The 22999-nt window shown below is 39.2% G+C and overlaps 1 protein-coding gene across 2 annotated transcripts in view; it reads right to left on the bottom strand.

Annotated features, from left to right (window-relative positions):
• Positions 1 to 43: 43 nt before the first annotated feature.
• Positions 44 to 22999, bottom strand: part of LOC103134310 (glutamate receptor ionotropic, kainate 2) — a 32044-nt gene continuing 9088 nt past the window's right edge. Inside the window, exons 2-4 of one of the 2 annotated variants that reach the window (XM_007546498.2) lie at positions 5076 to 5243; positions 4009 to 4272; positions 44 to 255 (exon numbers count right to left, since the gene is read on the bottom strand). In XM_007546498.2, coding sequence (XP_007546560.1) covers positions 59 to 255; positions 4009 to 4272; positions 5076 to 5243 — 629 coding nt within the window. In that variant the 3' untranslated portion in view covers positions 44 to 58. The remainder of the gene's footprint in view (positions 256 to 4008; positions 4273 to 5075; positions 5244 to 22999) is intronic. The other variant, XM_007546506.2, reaches the window with a different exon arrangement.

Here is a 22999-nt window from a genome sequence, read left to right as displayed (position 1 = left end):
AGAGAGAGAAGTCTGTCTCTTTGTTTCTGCTACAGGCCCATGAAGGCATCTCAGCTTATTAAGGTGACGCCACCTGTTTCAGAATCCAGGCAGCCATCTCGTGTCCACAATCAAAGATGACATGAAACTCCTTTGCCTTCTTCATCTCCTTCAAAAGTGGCTTGGCGTCCTTGGTCTCTGTGGGCAGCTGCCGGATCTTCAAACGAATGTTGTATCGCGACGGAGCCTTGATCAGCTCCTGCAGTCGAATGAGACCTGCGGACAAAGAGGACAGCACATAGCATGAAAGAGGAGTTTTAAAGATGGAGCAAAATGCCGTGTTTGATCTGTCGCCATTTTGAAGCATCTCTGATTCTAAGGGTTGCCATAAGAAAAAAAATAAATAAATAAAAAATGGAATCGGAGTTTCTCAGCAGAAAAAGGCTCATATGCATGCCTTTCTAATCCACACTCTATTGATCCTCCTACACATGCTTGGCAAGCAAACAGACTGCTACAGACCTATCAAGAGAATGCTACACCACGCCACCACATTGCTTTTAAACCAAAAGCGCAAAAACATGAAAAAAAAAAATAAAAAAAATCTCGATCTGCACCCTCCTACATTAACTCCCAATCTGACAGCAGCCTGCAAAATGTTGATTTGCTCCTTGTGTTCCACGACACCACACAAAAGCGCCGAATGGGTTCAATTTTATCCTGATGGAAAGCCGCGGTCAATTCTGCCTCTTCTGTCTTTTCACACACACTTCAGATGTGTTCTGACGAGAGAGAGACTGTTTGCCCAGCTTGTACTTCCCCCCCCGCGCCCCCCTGTGGGGGAGCCTGACGCCGCCGTCACATATTCAGCTACAATCTTCACCTTTCATTTCTCGACCGCACACTCAGGTAGACGGCTCTCCAGGAGACTCTGTGATGAGATTACAATGAGTTTCTCCCTCAGTAAAGAACTTCAGAGTCCAGGGATGAAAGGGGCTGGATTGATAGGAGAGATGATTACTTGTCATGGGTATAAAAATGGATGGAGCAGAAAGGGTAGTTTGAGAGGGAACTGGAGAGAGATAGGATTTTTTTTTTTTTTTCGTTTTCTTCCTGTGGAACCTCTTTAAGTTAGCTCAGCCATTTTTTTATTTTTTTTTTAAGCAAAGTGCTGTGTGCGCAGTTTAATGGCCTCACTGTGCGTACGGCTCGGTCTCCCCGAGGCTCCGCAGAAAAATTGGTGTGAAACAGATCCACGCAAGTCTAGTCGTGAAAGGAACTACAGTAGGAAGGGATTCTAAACCTCCGAGAGTTGTCCCCAGGTAATCCCTGCAGATCCCCACTCTGGGGCATGTCTGCTTCTCCCTGTTTTTGTTCGTGATGACACTTTGGGAGGTGTTAAGCAAGGAAAAAAAAAATCTGTCAAGGGAGCTCAGCGTTTGGGAAACATTGTCAGTGTGGATGTTTGTGAGCTCTGGCTAATGCCTTCAGACTTTCCCCCTGGATCTTCTAACGGCCGTGTGTGAATATTTTATCCCCTCCGATAGTTTTTCCTGCCAGCCGTCAGATAGACTCCAATCAGCAGTGCAGGGCCCTGGAGCATGAAGCTGTGTGATTACAGCCTGAGACTGGGACCGGGCGGGAAGCGGAGCGGGGCTACGGAACACGGCTACGCAGCTGTCACACTCTTCAGAAAGTCAGGTGTCGTACAGCAGAAAAAAAGAAGAAAAAAAAAAACAAAAACATATCCAGACAGGAGGCCCAAGATACCTTCGACTGACAGAGAGGGGAAAGCGAGAGGTTATCTGTTGGAATCTCTGGGGAGGGGGGGGCAATTTTAAAGGGATTTAGGATGGGAAAAGCGCCAAGCGCCGAGGAGTGGAGTGACGAACAGTGATGAAGATGAGTCAAAATAATGCGGCAGTTGGGCTTTCGAGACACAAGCCGAGGTTGTAATGGTGCTAGAATGCGCCAGGATTGTCTCTTTCCTGATGCTTTTCACATTTTGTCATGTTACACCAACAAACTCCAAATGATTTTTTTTATAGAGACCGTACGAGACAGACCAACATAAAGTAGCTCACAATTTAGATGTGGAAGCAAAGAAATACATGGCTTTCAGAAATCTGTACGAATAAAAGCCCGGAGAATCTGGAGTGCATTTGCACTCGGCCCTCCTCTCTCCTGTAGAAACACCTTTCACTGCAATTACAACTGCAAGTCCTCTGAGGTACGTTCCTACCAGCTTTTCACATCTGCAGATTGACAGCTTTGCTCATTCTACTTTGCAAAGTAGCTCAAGCTCGGTCAGACTGCACAAAGGGGTGTCTGTGAACATCAGTTTTCGAATCTCCTCACGGATTCTTAATTGGATTTAGGTCTGTACTTAACAGGACTATTCTTGCACACGAAAACGACCGAGTCGAAAGTATCACTTTGCATCTCTGGTGATACGTTTTGAGTTCCTATTCGGTTGGACAGTGAACCTCTGGCCCCAGTCTGTATTTTAAAAATGTTTCTTCAACAACTGTCCTGGATTAAGCTTTCCCATCTTACCATCCACTCTGACCAGCTTCCCTGACAGTGTTGAAGAAAAACCACAATCAGTTTGTACCACTTTAAATGGTTTTAGTTTTACTCCAAACACTCCATTTTGCACATCATTTAGTTTGTTCATTTTTGATCTCGTATGTCCGCTTGTGACTTGTCTCAAACTACAGACAAGATGTCTTATGGTTTGGTTGCACCAGTGGCTTTCTTTGTGGTTCTCTTCCATTACGGGTAGCATTTTCGTGGAAGAGTAAATGTTGTACCGTCAAGAGATTCTTCCATCTGAGCTGAGGATCTCTTCAGCTCCACCATGTTTACGAAAGGCCTTTTGGCTGCTTTTTAAATTAATGCTTTCCTTGCAAAGCCCTGTCAACGTGAGTTGGTAGTAATGTTGAGGGTTGTTTGAAGTTGTGCCATACTCCCAATATTCAGATGATGAATTGAGCAGTAAACTTCACTCCAAACTATTAGTCTAGCCTGTCTGCTGTGCTTCTTGGTTTTAAAGATGCCACTTGTTCGTACACGGAAACCATTTTGTCTAATTAGGTGACCTCTGGAGAAAATGTCTTGTTCAAAAATTCGTTTAAGGAAATCAAACTGAAAGTGAGTGAAGCACATGTGCACTGCACCACTTCTTTTTATTCTTTATTATTTTATAAAAAAAAAAAAAAAAAAAAAACTTAACACGACAAGAAGTCTTAAGGGGTACGAATTGTTACGAAAAGCACCGCATGTGGACAAAAGCAACAAATCAATGTTTTATATATTTAGCGGCACAATTACAAATGACAATTGCAGGGCACGATCCAATCGAGCGAAGCAGGGAATGAATTCATTAGACAATCTGTCTAAAGTCTAGAGTGCGATTCTCCTTGCGTCTCTTTGTAAATTACTTAGATTTAGTTGTCAGCCACATCACGCCAAATAGCTCATAAATTGAGGATAAGCATTTGAATATTGTCATCTTCTCCGGAGCGACTACACTGCACCTCATAAAAGTATCACTGTACTCAAGCTAAAATATGACTCGCCTTTTAAAATGCATATTATGAGGCACTCCACAAAGTTACAGCACAGACAGAATAGCTCGCAGACACATTTGATAGCCACCCTCGGAGATCAAGTGTCTCTGTGTGTTATTAATGGCTGTTGTCAGCCCCCACATACTACAGTTTTGCATTGCATTAAGCTGAAGAGACACAGGGTCATTCTGGGTAATTTTTTTTTTCTGAGTTTTATTTCTGTCCTACTGTTCAGTCTCTCGGAAGACTGACATTGGCAGCACCTGGAGGAATAAGACAGAACAGTAAGCTATTGATTTCTGAATTAACTTGACAGGTTACAAAGCGTCCTCTGAACTCTCGGGAGCAGTGTGGCACTTTGCAGTTCATCCGCTCCCTGTTTTTTTTTTTTTTTTATCTTTATTCCGAGACATTTTACGGTGTGAATGCAGAGAATAAGGACAGACACCGACTGTACCTGTACCTGTGCTGTCGTCATAGACCACGGTGACAGTTCTCCACTTGAAGAAGTGCACCAGGTCGAGGATGGCTCTGCTGAGGGAGGAAAAGTCAGGATACAGGCTGACATAGTACGAGTCTCTGTTGTCAGACACTTGATGCTTCCATTTGGTCTGGATGTGGGGCACTCCCAAAGCGTTGCAGATGGACTGGACTGCGTTGGCAGAGGAGCTGTGCGAGGGGCCAAAAATGGCTGCCACTCCAAGAGAAAGCTGGTCACATGCTGGCATGGAAGAAAGCAGAAGTGTACATTAGGTCAGTTTTCTTTTTCTAGTGGGAATCTAAATTGAATCATGTTTCACTAGATTAACTTCAGTACTAATTTTTGCACAAAGATGTTGTCACACGAGGAGAAGTGTATCTTGGATTCATAAAACGAATTAGAAGCTATACATTATATGCCATATAATAAAATAGATACATGTACGTACATGTTGATGAAGACAAATATTTTTTAAATTTCAACATAGATATACATTTTTGCTTTTATTAGATCATCATTTCAGATGCAGAAACACAAAAGTTTACGGAAGCTCATTTAAAAACAAGCCATTTCTGTCTTCTAATTAGATTATGCTTTTGTACACATAGTAAAGCACCGCCAAAATTACACTAAACTAATATAGCTGTGCGAGAAACTACTGCATTTACGCACAACTTCATTTAAATGCACAAGATCTTTTCCATTGCTTTGAGAAGCAAATGGAGGAGTCCAACAGAATGATTTTGGACATTTTGAGCCAAGTTTCCTACTTTTGGTTAAAAATCCACATGAGATAAGAGGGGAATTTTCAGGAGTCTTATAAAAAGGAATAATTAGAACAGCAGAAGCCAATTAAAACTTGCTAGGACTTCCAAGGCATAAGGTTATGCTGTGAAATTTTAAAGTTCAATAAAGTACCATATAATATAGTGCAATACAATAAAATATAGGGGGACACAGTAATTGTAAAAAAAAAAAAAAAAGGAAAAATTTGTGTTAACTTAAGAGTTAAATTTAAGTTTTGCACATTTTTTTTTACTCACCTTTTCGGGAGGCCTCAAAGCTATCAAAGATATTTATTCTCTGGATGTCATAGGTCAGTGTGGTGTTCGGGAGCAATGTGCGGTTCCTGTTGATTGTGTTCAAGGCAAATTTGAAGGCTAATTCCTCTGCTCCGGAGGGGCCACTCTCAATGGATTCAAAAATTCCCCCTAAAAGCAAAAAGCAAAAAAAAAAAAAAAAAGAAAAGAAAAAAAAGAGCAAAATAATGAGTTTGTAGAAAAGAGCAGGAGGCCTCAAACAACAACATGATCAATTTAATTCAGGCAATTACAGATCAAACGGTGCATTCATTTTTTTCCCCCTCCTAAATCCATAATGTTGATATCCACATTCAATTTGGGTGTATCTGTGCATTAAACAGATTTACAGTGAGGATAAGATGCTTAGATATCAGGGGATTTGCATTCTGTGGGAGCAGTCAGTGTAATTATAGGCAATTATCTGCACTGGGAGGTGAGATCAGGGTCGGATGCCCTTCCTAAATTCTTTCGTGCAGACCGAGAGGTTGGCTCTTACTTTTTCTTCCTTTAATTTGAACAATTTTCAAATAAAATGCAAGCAAATGAACCTAGCCAATAGAAAATAGAAGGATGAGCGAGAGAGAAAAAAGCAATGGAACAATTCATGAGGAGTGAGGAGACGACAATAAAGAAGGCCAGTCAAATCACAAATGAAGATACAATCAGGACACCAATGTCTAAAATCCTTATAAAATGCCCATAAAAAAAAACAAAGACTGTATGAAAAAGCAGCATTTCAGCATCAGACAAATAACCGCTTCCACAAAGTAAGGTGCTGTCTGCCTCTAACAGCTCCCTTCAGACTTGTCAATTATTCTGGGCTGAACAGAGATGATTAAAGCTCCAGATGTTCCATCTCCGTGATTTACAATCCCAAACAAACGAAAGCAGCGTTTGGAGCCGACTCACAAAAAATGTGCCACATTTTGTGATTATGTCAAAACTGATTTAGGAGGATTCATTAAACAAACACCACATGTAAAAAAGAAAACAAAACAAAAAAAAAAAAAAACATGTGGGTTGACTGCCATCTCAGCCAAGATGCGCAAGGCTTGAGTGAGATTACATTTTTATTCATCATCTAATGTCTAAACAGTAAGAGAGGAGGGTACATATAAATTTAGAATTGAATTAGGTTATGGAGAACGATGGCAAAGTATCTCCTTACATCTATCTCTAGGATGGATGTGAATCCCAAAAAAAAAGTGACAGTTATTGAAAAATTCCTTACATAAATATAGCAAAAAAAAACAAACAAAAAAAACATATGTTTACTACCTACACACACAAATGTTTTCACATCTTTACTTCTCTTAACTGTGATGATTTTCCACTTGAAGCTGATGGAAGCACGTCATTTACTTTTAATATTACACCAAATCAAATCAAACAAAACAGTTTTCATATAGAAATGTGGGCTTAATGTAAAGTCATTTTTTAAATTATTTTAATCTGACAAACAAGCCCCACTGGAACGCATTTTCGAATTTACAGATATTTCCACTTACGAAAAATAAACAGGATAAAAAAAAAACAACAACTATATTTCAACATCCCACACCTTTGAAAGTAAACCAAAATCTTAAGAAAGCTTATGGAATTCAGACTTAAAAGGGAATGTTTGAGAGTTAAAAGATGAAAGAGGGCAGTGAGGGTAGTGAGAGCAGCTCTGCAAAAATTCTCTTGGGAAAGAGAGGGGAGTTCGGGAGTCCATCCACAGCTCTCCTCTTCTCAGAGGACTGACAAAATATAAACCAAAAAACTTTAAGGCTTGTTTACTGGTGCCGTGACATGGTGAGAAAATGAGACTGAAATATACACAGAAAGAGGTAATTTAAATAAAAAAAAAAAGATCACAAAAAAAGAAAGAGGGGAAGTTGTTCTGTAATGGACATTGTAGCTATAAATAGCATGTGGCTGTGGCAGGGAGTGATAGAAAATGTGTGCAGGAGGCCAAAGAATATGTCATTAACCCAGGGAAGTGATATTTATCACTGTCACCGCTGTGAAGCCATACTTTAGGGTCTTTTACTCTATTTTATGGTATTTTCATTTATACTCTGTATATGGATATACAGTGTAGAAAGAAGACGTTCCAGTCCTGGACAGGAGTTATGGGTTACCTTTGCACAGCAATATAGTAAATGTTTAAACTTTTGACGTGCAATTAAGGGAACTATTTTAATTAGTTTTCCTGTTTTAGCACTCCTTTCAGACGGCAGTATTACATTGCAGACATTCCACTGATAATCTTGAAATGATTGAATACCATAAAAGATGACAGAAATTATGTCTATCTGACCTAATACATAATTATTATATGAAATCCCAGGGGTAGCACATTGAACACTGCAGGCCTATTTCAGTGAATGTGAAGCTAAGCATAATGGTGTTAAATCATGCTCATCCGATTCCTTTCAGCCGCTAAATGACTTGAACATGATTTAACAGAAATCATTCAGTGGCTTCTAAAATTATTCATACCCTGTGCACATTACCAGAGTTTGTCACCTTACAACCTCGGATTTTAGAAGCAAAGTAGCACAGATATTCAAAGTGAAAAGACAAAAAAATAATATTTGTGTATAAATGGTTTTCAAAATGGGGCTGCACAGTGGCGCAGTTGGTAGAGTTGTTGCTGGTTCGATTCCCGGCCCAGGGTCTGTCGGCATGGAGTTTGCATGTTCTTCCCTGTGCATGGGTTCTCTCCGGGTACTCCGGCTTCCTCCCACAGTCCAAAAACATGACTGTCAGGTTAATTGACCTCTCCAAATTCTCCCTAGGTGTGTGTGTGTGTGAGCATGGTTGTTTGTCCTGTCTGTCTCTATGTTGCCCTGCAACAGACTGGCGACCTGTCCAGGCTGTACCCCGCCTCTCGCCCGGAACGTTAGCTGGAGATGGGCACCAGCAACCTCCCCGACCCCAATAGGGACAAGAGTCTACAGAAAATGGATGGATGGTTTTCAAATTAAAATCCGAAAGATATGGCACGAATAACCTTTTGGTCTGATATCTATAAATGAAATTTTTTAAAAATTTAATTAGAGTCCATATATGTGAAATTTAATCACACTGGCTATAGCACAACTACAAATCTACCAAAACATGGAGTACCAGGTAAAGTCGTAAGGATTCATGAAAACAACGGCCAAGAGGCGCAAGGTAACTTTGGAGAAGCTGAAAAGATCCACAGCTCAGGTAATTGTTCACAAGACAACTACTAGCTACGCACTAACCGTTCCAAGAAGAAAGCCATAAGTAGTCTCAATAGTTGTTTGCCACAATACAGAAGACACAGGAAAAATATGGAAGGTCCTCTGGTGAGATGAGACTAAAATTTGTGTACCTGAAATCGATGGATATCGCACTACAGGTAACATCACCATAGTGAAGCTTACTAATAGAAAGACATCATCCTGCTTTTCTTCAGCTGAAAGAAAGCAGCTAATATATGTTAGATGTTGAAACACCCCAAAAGACTTTTGGCTGTAATTACAGCAGAGCGTGGTTTTATGAAGGATTGACTCGGCGGGGCTGAATGCACACCACACATCTCAGATTTTTTTTTTAGATGTAAAACATTTTGAAATCTGTGGCTGTTTTTTTTTTTTTTTTTCAACTTCACAGTTAAGCACTACTCTGTGCTGGTCTAATAGATTCAATTCCAAATAAAATACCCCGAGTGTAACATGAGAAAATGTTGAAAGCGGTCGCAAAAACTTGCACGCTGCACTATTTACCTTTCAGAGAATGCACAATTGTTGCTATGGATGTTTCAAACACACTGAACAACCAACCAGAAAACAAAAATAGCGAATTTCGAGTTGCTTGCAACAATTAACATGAATACTTAAATAACATCTTTTCTGTATTGATTGCTGTGACTGATGAATCTGACATTTCTCCCCGAGTGGACTTCATGAACCTCTAACTAGACTTTCCCCCTTCATGTCGTTCGTGTTCTATTTTTTCCTTGATTAAAGTCTAATAATACCACCTCTCTTATCATTTCCTCCATCCTCTTCCTTCTTGTTTTTGTGGTCTGTCTGATTGCAGGTGAGTGAATTACAGCTGGGATAATCAGCAAGTCTGCATCTGTCTGTGTGGGTCTGTGCGCGCACGTGTGTGTGTGTGTGTGTGTGTGTCTGCGTGCGTGTGCGTGTGTCTGCGAGAGTGCTTCTGTACGTGTGAACTGTGCAGTCAGACCGGGTGTAAATTATGGCGCAACTGAAAGCCCAGAGTGAGTTATGAGCTGAATAACCACCCGGATGAGAAAACAGGCCAGCTGATCCAAAGGTCTTTGTGTGTTTAGATGTGGGTATGTGTGTTGAGGCAATGTGCAGTTATGTGTGTGTATGTGTGTGTGTGTGTGTGTGTGTGTGTGTGTGTAGAGAGTAAAAACATCAAAAATAAGCAGAAAGTCAAAATGAACATGCAAAGCAAGACAGTCACAGTTGGATTTGAACCCTTTTAAAATCCTCTATTATATTACATACTTCACAAATAACTTTGTCACGTGTTTGCTAAATGAAAATGAATTTTTTTGAGTAATACTTTTTGTGTACAGAAATGTCCTTCACATGCAATCATAACAAAATATCAATGCGATTCACATTCTCTTAGTACATTTTTTCGTTCACAAGCTGTTCGGAGAAGTTATTAAAGCCGAGGCTATTATTTTGTGACTTCAGAGCACTCTTGAGTCCTTGCAGAGAAAATGGCGTCGGGGAAGAAAAAAAAAAAAAAAGGGTTATTTACACACCAATGAATAGAAATCCAGCCCGCTCTTTCCACTCAAGGTTGCTCTGTACAATGAGCGATGAGATTCAGATATGTTGCCATAGTGACTCATCTATGCTATGGCGCCAAAGCATTGGCAGTTTTGGAATCTGAGCACCAGATTGGTAAAGGAGGGGGGTTATTGTGACAATATGAACAACTTGACTCCGTGACTAATGGTGCAGCAGCAGGAGGGCGGTGGGCTGCAGGGTGGCTGCCTGAGGCAGTTGGCCCAGGTATGGGCATGACGTCTCTCACTTAGGGGCTCGAAGACCTCCGCCCACCCAGCGCACCACTATTCCCCCCCGCCTCCATGGCCTGTTTCTGTCTCCCTCCATCTTTCAACAAGCGGGGATCAGTACTCAGAGCCAATAGGCAGGAGGCAAAAGTGATGGGAACGCTCCATAAATATCACTGAAATTCCCAGTGGGAGTGCTCCCCGACATGTTTGGCGGTGAATGGGACATGATGCATGAAGGCCTGCGGAGAGTTGCCACCCCCGGTCATTAATCTGATGCTCCCCTTGGTAGAGTGGTGGAGTGACCTTTCTGTGCTGCACAGGGGCCAATTCTCTCTCTCTCTACCTGAAAATATATCCCCAGATATCTGGACGGAGCACAGGGTATGCAGGACACTCACCTGTGCCGTTTGTACTCAATATAAACAGACCAGATAATAGGTGTACTGTGCAGAAAACTGCCCCTTCAATTCTCTGTGCGCCATTGCTCGACATGTATTCATTTGTAATTCGTTTTTGTAGCTCAGTGCTCTTTTCCGTTTCAGTCTATGTAAATGAACCTGAAATTTTCCAGAAAAATAATTAGCTATTAAGAGGAATGCCAGAAATAATTAAAGACTTAATTGAACAAGATGAGCCATTTATCGTCATCTTAAAAAGTATAAGTTTCTGCCATAAGTTGCCACTAATTATCTTTTATCACATTAAACATTAATTTACTACGCTTTAGTTACAGCTTAATATTTGGCTTCTATTTTTAAGGTTGGCTTGGTGGGTTATTAGGCAATTTGGCAAGAGAGAATAAAATTGCAATGAACATAATAAATAAAGTCAGGATTATTAAAACAATAATTAATGGTTAAGTGATCAGTAATAAATAAGTCATTAGCAATTATTATAAGTCTGCAGCTGGCTCAGCGTTATGAAGAACTGATTCATGAAGCCTGACCATTATTCATCTTAAAGGGGGTATTTTGTATTTTCCAGGCACAGAGAGCTATTTTATACCACAATCAAGTAATTATGATACCTTGATTTGTTATACAACCACTGTATATATCCAACATAACTTCAATTTAATATTCGCAGTCTGACACCTTGAAATTGGCTTCTGTCTCTTTAATAAGCTCCAGCTTTTTCTGATACGCCGCCTTCAGTATGTCATCACAATAATGCTCCTCCATTAAGCCATTTACTTACTTCTTAGGAGCCTTGTGCTGGGACGTAGTTTGAACGATAAGCTCAGAAGACACGCAGTTCCATCAGGAATGTAGAATACCTCCTCTAAAGAAGTATTCTACATACTTCTCATTAAGCCCAAATTGTTACTTTTCTTGATTTGATGTAATATTCTAATCTTAACTTTTGTGTAATTAATTAATCAATCTATTTAACATGAGTAAGCTGAGGTACAGAAATGAGTGAGCTTTTCAATCATTTTCTAATTTATTGAACGTACACCGAGGAAGATTATGGAAAGAAGGTACAATGGCAAAAGTAGTACAATGCTTCATCCAGTGTTCTGCTGAGAAACTTTGGTTCCTCCCATCTGTATGGATGATATTTTGTCATGTAGCCGCTACCAAAACATCGCTGCATACATTGGACATTTATTTATTGACTCATTATTCCTTATGGCTCTGGCAGGATAACAGCAATGAGACCTTCGGGGTCTGGTAAACTCGATACCTCAAAGGGTTAGGATTTATGGCAGCTCAGATGGGTGTTTATAAGGTGTTGTTAATTGGTGTAGTTTAAACAGTCGTAAGTAACGCTATTTCATTTGTTTGTTGTTTGTTCAGACATTGGCATGCACCAAATTACACACTAGAATGGTAGTCATGGTGGTTAATTTTTTTTTAAATTTAACAATATCAATGATGTCAGAATTGCAGTGTTTGTGCAAACGTTATACTTGGTATTGAAAATCATACCAAATGTAATAATGAATAGATCAAACTAGACATTTGATTGCAATTGTACAATTAAAATTATGATAAATGAGAAAACATTTACAATTGTGAGTCGATTTGCAAAATGCAGCTCTGACCCTTTAGAGGTATTCCCGAATTGTTAGTCTTAAAGCGGTAAAGAAAACTATGAATGTCTGCCCGCTGCCTCATCTAGACAGATAACTGGGATGGCTTACTTTTTAGACACTTCATATTGTGGCAGAGAATGAAGGGCAATGGGAGGGAAATACTAATAAATTCAAGATTTAAGGTTGAGGTTGTTTATCAAACAATTTAATCAATGTGTTGTGGGCATAAAATAAAGTAAAACATACAAATGAATGAAAGCCGGTAACCAGGGTATCGCTTACATTCAATGCTGCACCAAGAATCAAACAGTTGCAGTACTTATATGCTAAAAACTAAGGGGAGATGCAGTCAGTAAATCAATGTCTGAAATTGATCAGTTGAAGGGCAAATGATACAGTCTGAAAACTAAACGTGGCATGATCCGACTATACCTCGTTTAGCTTGTTGGGGAGCGTTTCCTCCAGAACAGAATTAATCCTGCCAACGTAAAGCCTCTTGACATTAGAGTGGACTGTCACCTGCCACTGCTGGACGCTAAGCCTCAGGCTGACTCACACACTTGACGGTGGAAGAGTGAACACACATGAGCACGCATAGCAATGATTGAGACTAAACAAATCTGTCGGATAAGAAACAACTGAGTCTAGGGGAAATGTGACTGATGTGGGAATTTAGAGTGCACGCCTGCAGCATTCAGGGATACCTGCGTTCCGCTGCACTCTGCGTAATGATTAGCTTGTTCGTTGCCACAAGATCAATTTCATCAATCTCTTATAATGAGCACATACACAATCCTCAATTAGAAATGGTTGCCATGGCCATGGTTCCTGACCCGGCTCCAAGTAGGAAACCTGTGATCGTGTAACATGTATTAATTCTCAGCTTTGGCAACAGATGTGCTAATTTCCTGGGCTCTTTCAGTTCATAATAACGTGCCAGCTCCCTCCTCAAAATATGTGCTAATTTGCAAGTACTCTTTGTGGATGTGCTAAACTACCAGCTGACATTTTGTGTGCTAATTTGTCAAGCAGGGACCCCTTTTTTGTACTAATTGAGCCAAACTGTGAGTACACACTTCCACAGGCCTTGAATTGCTGAATTCCTAAATGACTTCTGTGTGCTGGTGGTTTCCAAGCCCTCCACAGCTCTCGAATGGCAAATGTGACTGAAAAGAAACCCTATCTGCTGTGAAAATAAGATGCATATGTGCTAAGAGCACATGCTTGGCGAAGGGAACAGGCGGACACACACAGATTTCACAGAAATACAAGGCTGCTCTCGAGATTAGATGAGCTCTTTAAAGTCAAAATGTTACGATGTCACCGAGATATCATCAGAACACAAGTGGAAATTTAGAGTCAGGAGTTCAACAATAGGATGCGATATGCGCAGTTGTTAATTTCCATTAAAATGCATAGAAATGTTACAAAATGTAATTTATCTTTCTGGGAGTTGTTGTGTTGATGCACTCAGCCTATATGTCTGCACATATTTTACTAAGAGGACACTGAGCTTTAAGAATTGCTTAGACGAATATTGTTAGAGGAAAAACTGTTTTCTACATTGATAAGGAGGTATTGCCAATATCACAGGGCCCCTGATAGTAGACTAAGCACGTAATTATTTGTTTTAAAGTATTAAAATAAAACAAAAATGAATGGTCTTTGCAAAAACCTAAAAAAAAAAAAAATCACAGACTGTTCGATTTAAATTAAAAGAAAACTGGCCCTCACCTCAGACACATACAAACATCTATGACAAGGATAACCAAGCATTGGTGACGATCACAACTGTCTTTGCATTTCATTTCTACACATTTTCATTTTATCACCATTTGGTATCCATGGACTCATGACATTTTTTTACTGCAGTCACGTATTTTAATGAATTAGAATAAATCATCATAAAAATGTTCAAATGTCATGCATAACTAAATTATATTTTGAAAACAAAGTTTTCAAAATTGCATTGATCTAATCAAGGCCAGGTGACAAACAAAATATTGCCTATAGATCCCCCATCAAGTAAAAATAATTGTAAGCGGTAGATTGTGCAATGGTAGATACATTCAAATACCTAACATTTTGTTGCCAAGAATGTCAGGTAAACTGGAATGGTAAAAAAACAAAAAAACAAAACAAAAAGGTGAATGAAAATAAATGACCAAAAACCTAACAATACAGCAATAGTACTCTGGCAAAGAATTGAGAAAAATTAAATAAATGAACTAAAACCAACATTTATGTTGGTATTTCTGTTTATGCAAGCAGGTTAGCATTAGCACTGCAGCAAAGTTAGCTGCTAAAACATAATACATATACAGTTCAAAACTCTTAACATTTAAAGCTGTAGTATTTAAGTTTTATAAAGAATATGTTTTTTACATGTTTGTTAAAACTATCACTATTTTGTGACTGTATGATATGAGACAGATGAGCATTTCCGTCCCTGAGCTATTATTGACGTCTGAATACACCGCTCCCGCTCAAAAACAACCAATCAGAGCCAGCAGGAAAGTCTTAAAGCTGCCACTCACCCCTCAAACACACACTTATAAATGTGTAAATCAAAGAAAAACAACTTACCATTACAGGAAAACCGTTTATTCGCTGTCATCAGTGGCTACGCTAACTAGGAAATCAGCTGGTCACATGACATTGTGATTGACAGCCTAAGACCCCATCTGGGCTCTGACTGGTTGTTTATAGTTTGGGAGAATCGCAAGAAAGCAGGGAAGTTAAATTATGTCTCATACCAAACTGTCTCCACATAGTGACAGTTTCAACAAATATGTAAAAAAAATATTATTTTTTATAAAAGTGACATACTACAACTTTAAAGGGATCAATGATTAGTTGTAACAATCGCCTTTATTTGAGAAATATGTATTTTAGATGTAAAAACAAAAAAACTGTTCGGTTTATTTTTTTAATTTTAATAAAATATTGTCACACGGAAGTCACCGTGTGGTTCAAGACGCAATGCATTCTGGGTAAATTATACTGGATGTGATTGGCTAGCTCTATCCAGTCAAAACAGCAATTAAGCCTTTACAATTTGAAACAGAGCGCACTTGAAATTGACGGGAATGTAGAAATCCCAAGAGGTAATGAAGATGAGGCGGACCAAACGGAGGAAGAAGAAACAGCTCTGGCAAAAGAAGCTGGTGTTTGTGCTTCTGTTCTCACCTTCAACTTCATGAATGAAATGATGAATGACACGAACCTCTGATCGGACTGTGTGATCCGGTAAGTAGTTCTCTAAGTAGCTCTGTGTCAAGTCTGGTCTTTGGTCTGTAACTCCTGCTTAGGGTCTGGTCTTCACATTCAGAACACCGTCTCCCCACTTTATTCCCTTTTGTTGCTTAGCTCTCACTCTTTGAGTGGCTCCGCTGAACGGAGACTGCTGTTTCGATTAGCATGGCAGTCTCGTAACCTCTACTTGAGAGGATATTGGATCATACCATTATGTGAAAGCAGAGAGGGGGAATGACATAACTGTGAGGTGAGTCCATCTCCTCAGTAAATAGACAGTGGTGATGAGGAATGTGTCGCAAAACCCACACATATAACTGCCCACCTGTAAAAGAGAAGCCCTATCTGGCTGAAGATCTAAGTTATTATAATAACTTAATAATGTGCTTGGTAGATTTGCTTGCGGATTCAGTTATTTTTCATATGCTGAAAAACAGATTCCAAATAAATTAACCATTTGTTTTTGTTAAAAATTAAAAGTGACTAAAATATTACATAAAAGTGAGAATGTCTGCTTTTGTAACAGAACAAATACATAAGATGAAAGAAATGCCCTAGTCTTCTCATTAGAGAACATTGAATGGAAAAGGTTTTATCATATACAGCATCCCTACTCACCAAGTTATGTTAACATATGGGGCTGCAGATGATAATAATTTAAGAGCCATTTGGAAGCTGAAAGAGCCGACTCTTCTTTGGGAGCCGAGACGTGAGAGCCAGCTCTTTGAAAAGAGCCGAAATTTCCAACACTATTGCACAGTTGAAAAAATGGCGACGTCCATGTGTGAAAAATATAGCAAGACATATTTTTTTTGAAGTCATTGTGAGTTTTGACGTATCACAAACAGCTATTTTTAAGTTAATAAGAAAATTACAACACGTTTAGGCCAACGTGTTCAATTAATTGTGGATCCGTTTAAAGGGATACATTTTGGAAATATTTTGTTCAATCTTTACAAATAGATATTTCTTAAATATCTTCATTGCTGCTACTAGCTGCATAAAAAGTCCAGTCAGGGCCGCTGCAGTCACTGTTGCCAACTCCACAACAAGGAAAGACCCTATTGGCTGACCTAAAAGATGCTAGAAGTCACTAGATAACATCATAGTGTAATTTACTTATGTGTTATGTGAATCCAGGCAGTTGAAGATAGAAATATCAAGTGATTACAAATACTCTGAAAATCTTTAACCCTACAATTGAACTTTATGAAATTATTTATGTGCAGTAAAGACTTTGCCTGAACCTACATAGATTTTAACCAAAAGACAGTTATCAGGGGCACGCGCCGTGTAGGAGGTGAATCCATGACTGTGTGAATCAAAAGCAGGGATTTATTGATGCGCAACAAAAAAAACAAAAAAAAAAAAGGAAAAAATTATGTGCAACATCAACATTTATAGTCATATTACATTTACAATATGAAAACAAAATATGGTGGTTCTACTGTCTGCTCTCAGTGAGGGCTGGGTTTGCTGCACGACACGGCTGCTTTCAGACTGACCACCATTAGTGCTTGGGAGGTGGAAGGGAATCACGGCAGCACTTACTGCTCGCTGTAGCTCCAGTACAATTGGTGCTTTCACGTGTCTCTGTCAAAAAGTCTCCAGTAGCACAATAATGGAAGGTAGGAAGTTCTGACTTTTTCAAAACCCACCCAAAACGACCAATCAAGTCTTATACAAACTCCTCCCCCCCAGCCAATCACAGCTCTCACAAGCTCCTCCCACAACAAAAAAACCCAGACAAGGCAGAATGCAAAGGACGTTATTAGTGTTTGTGTATACAATCTTACAAAGTGATAAAACAAATGTGTTGCAGAAAAGATTGCAAATCTCATTTATTATTATTATTATTATTATTATTATTATTATTTCGAGATACACCAATCATTCAAATGATTTTAAACCCCTGGTTATACTGTTGCTCTGTGAATTAACTTGACTGACTCTGCATCAGTAAATAGTAAAAAATAAATAAATAAATAAATAAAAATATATCTAACTACTGTGCAAGGAAATTTATTTAAAATACTCAACATCTATAATAGGTTTCACAGTGTAATAAACGTAGAGGTAATATCATCAAAAAGAGCATTTGTACGGTCAATATTGCTTGGTAAACTTTGTGCCATTATTCAATAAATGTCTTGCTCACGAACTAAAACCCATTTCATACAAAAAAGAGGACAATTTTTTCCCGAGAAACACACAGAGCAAACAAAAAGAAAATCCCAGACAGTGGCTCTAATCTAACAGAAAAGAGAAACAACAACACGGTTCCGGTTGGTGGCATAATGCAGCAGCGCCTCAGGAAAATCAGTCAAGCCTCAATAAATATTTCCTCTCTGTTGTTTTTCCACAGGGCACTTCAGAAATCTTGTCTCCATATCTGACATATGGAAGGGGTTTCATTTCTCCATGTCTTTTTCAATTGCCCAAACATTTTATGATAGAACATTAAATCCAGAAGGCATCGCTATGGAAACGGGATGTTTTTATATGCAACAACGTCAGGTCGTCTAACACCGCGATGAATAACGCTGCAAATGCGTGTTCGGCAATAATATATAAATGCGGCATTAAAGTTTGATGAACTTTTTATTACAAATGTGGGATGCAATGTTTTGTTTTACTAAAATGAAGAGGGGCTCAGTAAACATGCATTTGTTTGGGAAAAAAGTAGGTTTAAGAACCTTGGCGCTTTCACACTCTTTACATCACTTCGCGATAAAGATACGTATTCCCTAAGCTGCAGTCTTATGATATGGTTCAAGTAAATATAAACCTCAGAACTGCAGTCAAAGGGTTTTGCTGTGAGAAGAAAATATGTGCATTGGCTCTAATGTACAGCCCATTGGGAGCGAGAAGGAACTCTTATTTAATAGAATGCTTCCGATGGCTTCATGCCTCACTCGTTCCTGTCGTTTCTCTGTCTGTGCCTCATCTTTTTCAATCCTTCATCAAAACACACGCGCGCACACACCCACACACGCACGCACCAACCAGCGTTCTCAGGCAAGAGCACATCACAGGGTGGCCTCTGCAGGTGACAGATGGCAACCTCACAGCGCTGCTCACTGTAAACTGAGTTTTAATCAAGCCTAAGCACATGTGAGAGATGCTAATTATCCACTGCAGGCTAGAAGAGTCCAACCTGGAGAATACTGTGACTATGCATGTGCATCGCTGGTTCATTATCGCTTTCCCCTGTTGCGATAAAATCACCATTATTGGCATTGCAGATGAGAAGTGCGAGGCAGGATGGACTGTCTGGTGCATCCCAGGATGCAAAGACCCTGGAGCACCATCGCTCAGCAAAATAAATATGGATAAGGACTCTGCTAACAGTGATCCTGCAGCCTTAAAACAAACTCTCGCGAAGTTAAGCATGGGGAGCTCAAGCTGCCTCTATGTCATGAAAAAGTAGAATCTTCAGGCGCATTTTTCCAGCAGGATGACAAGATAGATTTGCATTAAGGAGCTTCTAATAAATATGATGTTTAACAGACCTTGACATGGAGCTGAAAAGTTCAAATTATGCTGTTGCAATTAGGCCAAAGCAAATTATACAGGACTCCATTGTACTCTTTGCTCCCTTTGTCGCTCCTGTTCTCATTCTCTGTTCTCCTGCACATTAAAATGGCCCTGTATTACACTCTCTATTGTAATTTGGATCAAAATGTCTGTAAAATTAGACTTTCTTCCATGTAGAGGGGTAGATGTTATCTCCCTTTAGAGCCAAAGGTCAAGAATTAATTCAGAAGGCAGCTCTTTAATTCTCACAGCAGGATTTTTACAGGGTGGAAGGAGAGAGAAGGGAAGAATGAAAAGGTTTTGTTAATCGGTTTAGTATAATCTTTAATCTTCATATGTATATCGATCCATCCAATCATCAGTTTTCATCTAGCTAATGAACATAGGGTGGAAAATCTTTTATATGTCCTAGATGTACCGTTTAAAACACAACGTGCTCCATAAATATTAGATATTAGTATATAAATGTGCAAAATTAAAACTCTGACTGAGAGATTTCATTTAAACAGTGCTTCTATTATTCATCAAAGGTACAGCGCCCTTTAAAATAAGTTACAACCTTTTAATCATTTCACATTTTGAGTGTGAAAATTTACGTCAAGCTTTAATGTATTTGCTCAGATTTTTGGAGATAGACCAGCACATAGGCAACTCATTGATCTATGAAAGGAATATTCTACATGGTTTTCAAAAAATGTCAACAAAGGCGGAAAAATGTTCCATTTATATTCAGCCCCATCGCTCATCATTACTTTGTAGAACCATTTTTTACTGCAGTTATAGTGGTACATTTGGTTAAAATGGTTCCTTGCAAAAATAACTGAGGTTCAGTAAAATTGAATGGAGACCAGCCTTCCCATCTGGGTTTAAAAAAAAAGCACACCCACAGTATGATGCTGCACCATTATGTTTATGGCAGGGATTATGTGTTCAGGGTGATGCAAAAGGATTTGCTTTGTGACTCAAAATAGGGAGGCTTCTGAGGGTAAAAGATACTGAAGAAAAATGTTAAAATATTTCTACAGCATACTGCTTTCTATGCATTAGTCTATCATACAAAATCCCAGTGCAATACATTGAAGTTTGTGATTGTATAAAATGTTAAAATGCATTAAAAGGTATGAGGTCTTTGTCAAGGAACTGTGTTTCTGCACTGGAGAAGTATTTTTAAGGCGAATATCGTCGTCGTACACAAAGATTTGCATATTTGAATGTGTTTTAGATGTATCGTCAATGTAATCCTTATGCAAAACTTGCAGTTTATAGTTGGGATTGTATTCTTTTCTTTAGGATTTGAAGGGACCACAAAAAAAAAAAAAAAAAAATCGAAGTCTACACTGTGCATGTCAAATGAGGATTTATGCCGTTGTCTTTGAGCACACTAAGACCAGAGGACAGACAGGAGCACGGCTTGATTGAAAAAAGAGGGAGAATAAAGTAGGGGACGGACAAGGAGACAAGCCGAAAGCCAAAGGGAGCGAAAGGACAGTGAAGGACGAATGGATAGAAATGGGCATTAAAAAAAAATAGTAAAAGAGACATGATTTTGATGCTGAAAGTGCACCATGTCGTCATACTGACTCCTCTCAACCTGTCAGACGGGTTCAGAAAACAACAGGCTTCCAGTTATTATGTTGAAACTAGAAAAGGAGAAGCAGAAGTATGGCAGCTGAAAGGAGGAAAATTGTGAAGTGTAGAGGCAGGGAAAGAAAAGGAAAGGGAAACGTGGAAAGATGGGTGGTGGGTGGGGCCCCCACCACCCCCCAAAAAAAAATGGATTAGCGAAGGAAACGAAGAGGGAAGAATTGAGAATAAAAGAGGTCACTAGAGGCAGATAAAAGACACTCAATTAAAGCCCTGAATGGATGGCCCATTAGACCTGAACAGACACCTGCCCCCCCCCTTCCCCCTCCCTCCCCGTTCGCTCTGCCGCAGGGCAGGAAAATGTCAGCTTCTGGTCTGGGTTCATCAGCCTCCCATGTTGTTCAGAAGCTAGCTCATGATCAGAGCTGCAGGTACACTTTTGCTGCAAAGGTGTGTCAATTTTTCCTCACTTGTTCTACAAACACACAAGCAATTGAACAGCAGCAGAGAGAGTGAGAATAAAGAAAGAGGCCTGCAGAGTGACTCTTGCAAAGAAAATAGCCAGAGGCAGACAAATGAAAAGAACAGACCAAATAATGAAGCCCCTCAAAAAAAAATATATATAAAAAATGTGTGTGTGCTCACTTTGTTCTCTGTAAACAAGGATCATTGAGGGTAAGGGAAAGAGAGACAATGAAGATGAAATTGGAAGAAAATCAAAAAAAAAGGTTTGCTTTAATCTTCCTCCTGACCTTCTGTCTGCAATATCTCACTATTTTTGACATTTAGTCACACCTCGACAGGCAGAAAATTTGAAGCCTTCTGTCATGTTGAAAAAGAGGCCAAATCTCTGTACGCATATCTGATAGGCGGCTATGTAAAGAAAACAGCGCCGGTGGGTTGCATTAAGTCTGATCAAAATCCTTTGTGCAATATGAAAAAATAAATCTGACCAAGTTTCTTTTTTACTCTGCAGTAATGCTGTTTATGGAAAAAAGAAAATGGCAAGAAAAATTTACTTTTTTTTCCCCCATTTACGACAAACAAGCCCCACAAGCAATGACAGCAAAATAAAAATACAGTTGGGAATAAGCACAGCAACATGTGTAGGAGGGGAAATACATGTTTGTTATAAGTGGAACATTTAAAGCATGTTTCACATGTCACTACACAGCTTTAAGCATCTGAAATGTGGGTAAATAATTCACATGTGAACGGTTTTTACCATGCGTTTCCTACTTTACTACATGGTATAATTATCCCATGGAAAAAAGTACAACACAAAATAATTTAAGCATGACAAACATGGGAAGGTTTTGTCCTGTGGCCAAAATGTTACCATATATTTCTGCATGCAAGACATGGAAATATTTATGGAAATATTTCACACGTAGGTGGTATTCCTATAGGCGCTTGATATGTTGGTATAGTACCATTTACAGATGTTAAATACATATTTTACTTGTAACTGCAACATTTCTTCATGATAGGAGATGGGTAAATGTGTGGAAGGTTTTTCTATGGGTGATTTATGACCGTTACTACACAGCACATTTCTGCATGCAAAATCTATCTATGAAAACATTTAACACGTGGCAGACTTGTCATTTTAGAAAAATACGAAATTCAAACAAAAATATGGAGCCAAATGAAAAAAAAAAAAAAAACGTCTAAGCTTTCTCAAACTGTTAAGCTTACCACATAGATATAGTTGGGATCGTCTTTAAATGTTGCATTAACTGTCTAAAAAAAAAACACATTTTGTTCTTCTTCATATTTCTGTTCTCACATCTCAATCCACTAATTACTTTGAGACAAAAACACCAGAGAGCAACACATAACTTCTCAAAGAGAAACAAATGAAAGTACAAAAAATAAAGAAAAAACTTTGAACGGGGGAGACATTCTGCATAGCCCTGGTGTGTTGTAGACAAAGGTGCGCCACGCTGATTCAAAGAACATGATTTTAAGTAAATTCAGCCTGACTATGTGCACCCACAGAGCACGTTTCTCTCTGTGTCCTTGGTTCACACAGAGAAATGTTCCCACCTCCGACGGGCTTTTTCTATCAATCGAAGCCTGAATTCTGTCCTCTATCCTTTAGACTGTTGCGCCACTCCTCTTCAAAGACCTTTATTCAGCTGGAAAGTGATAACCCAACCTGATCAGGGTCTAACATCATAGCAAAGAGAGCCAGAGGGCTTTCTGTAATCGATTGACTTCAGAATCCCGCACAGTTTGGACGTCAGAGATTTCATTTGTGGTGCAGGTGGCTTCAGGTTTGTTTACTCTGGCTGTGTGCTTGGAATAAACATGTTGACGTCTTGGTTTACAGGAAGCATTTATTCGTCTACAGGTGTGGTGTGTGCATATATGTATATATCTGTAGCTGTATCTACATCTATATCTATAAACGTGTAAAGATGCATATATAAAGACAAAGGGGGGATA

The sequence above is a fragment of the Poecilia formosa genome, unplaced genomic scaffold (assembly GCF_000485575.1).
Source record: "Poecilia formosa unplaced genomic scaffold, Poecilia_formosa-5.1.2 Scaffold1, whole genome shotgun sequence".
In the NCBI taxonomy this organism is placed as follows: Eukaryota; Metazoa; Chordata; class Actinopteri; order Cyprinodontiformes; family Poeciliidae; genus Poecilia; species Poecilia formosa.
This window is presented reverse-complemented; position numbering and strand designations above follow the sequence as displayed.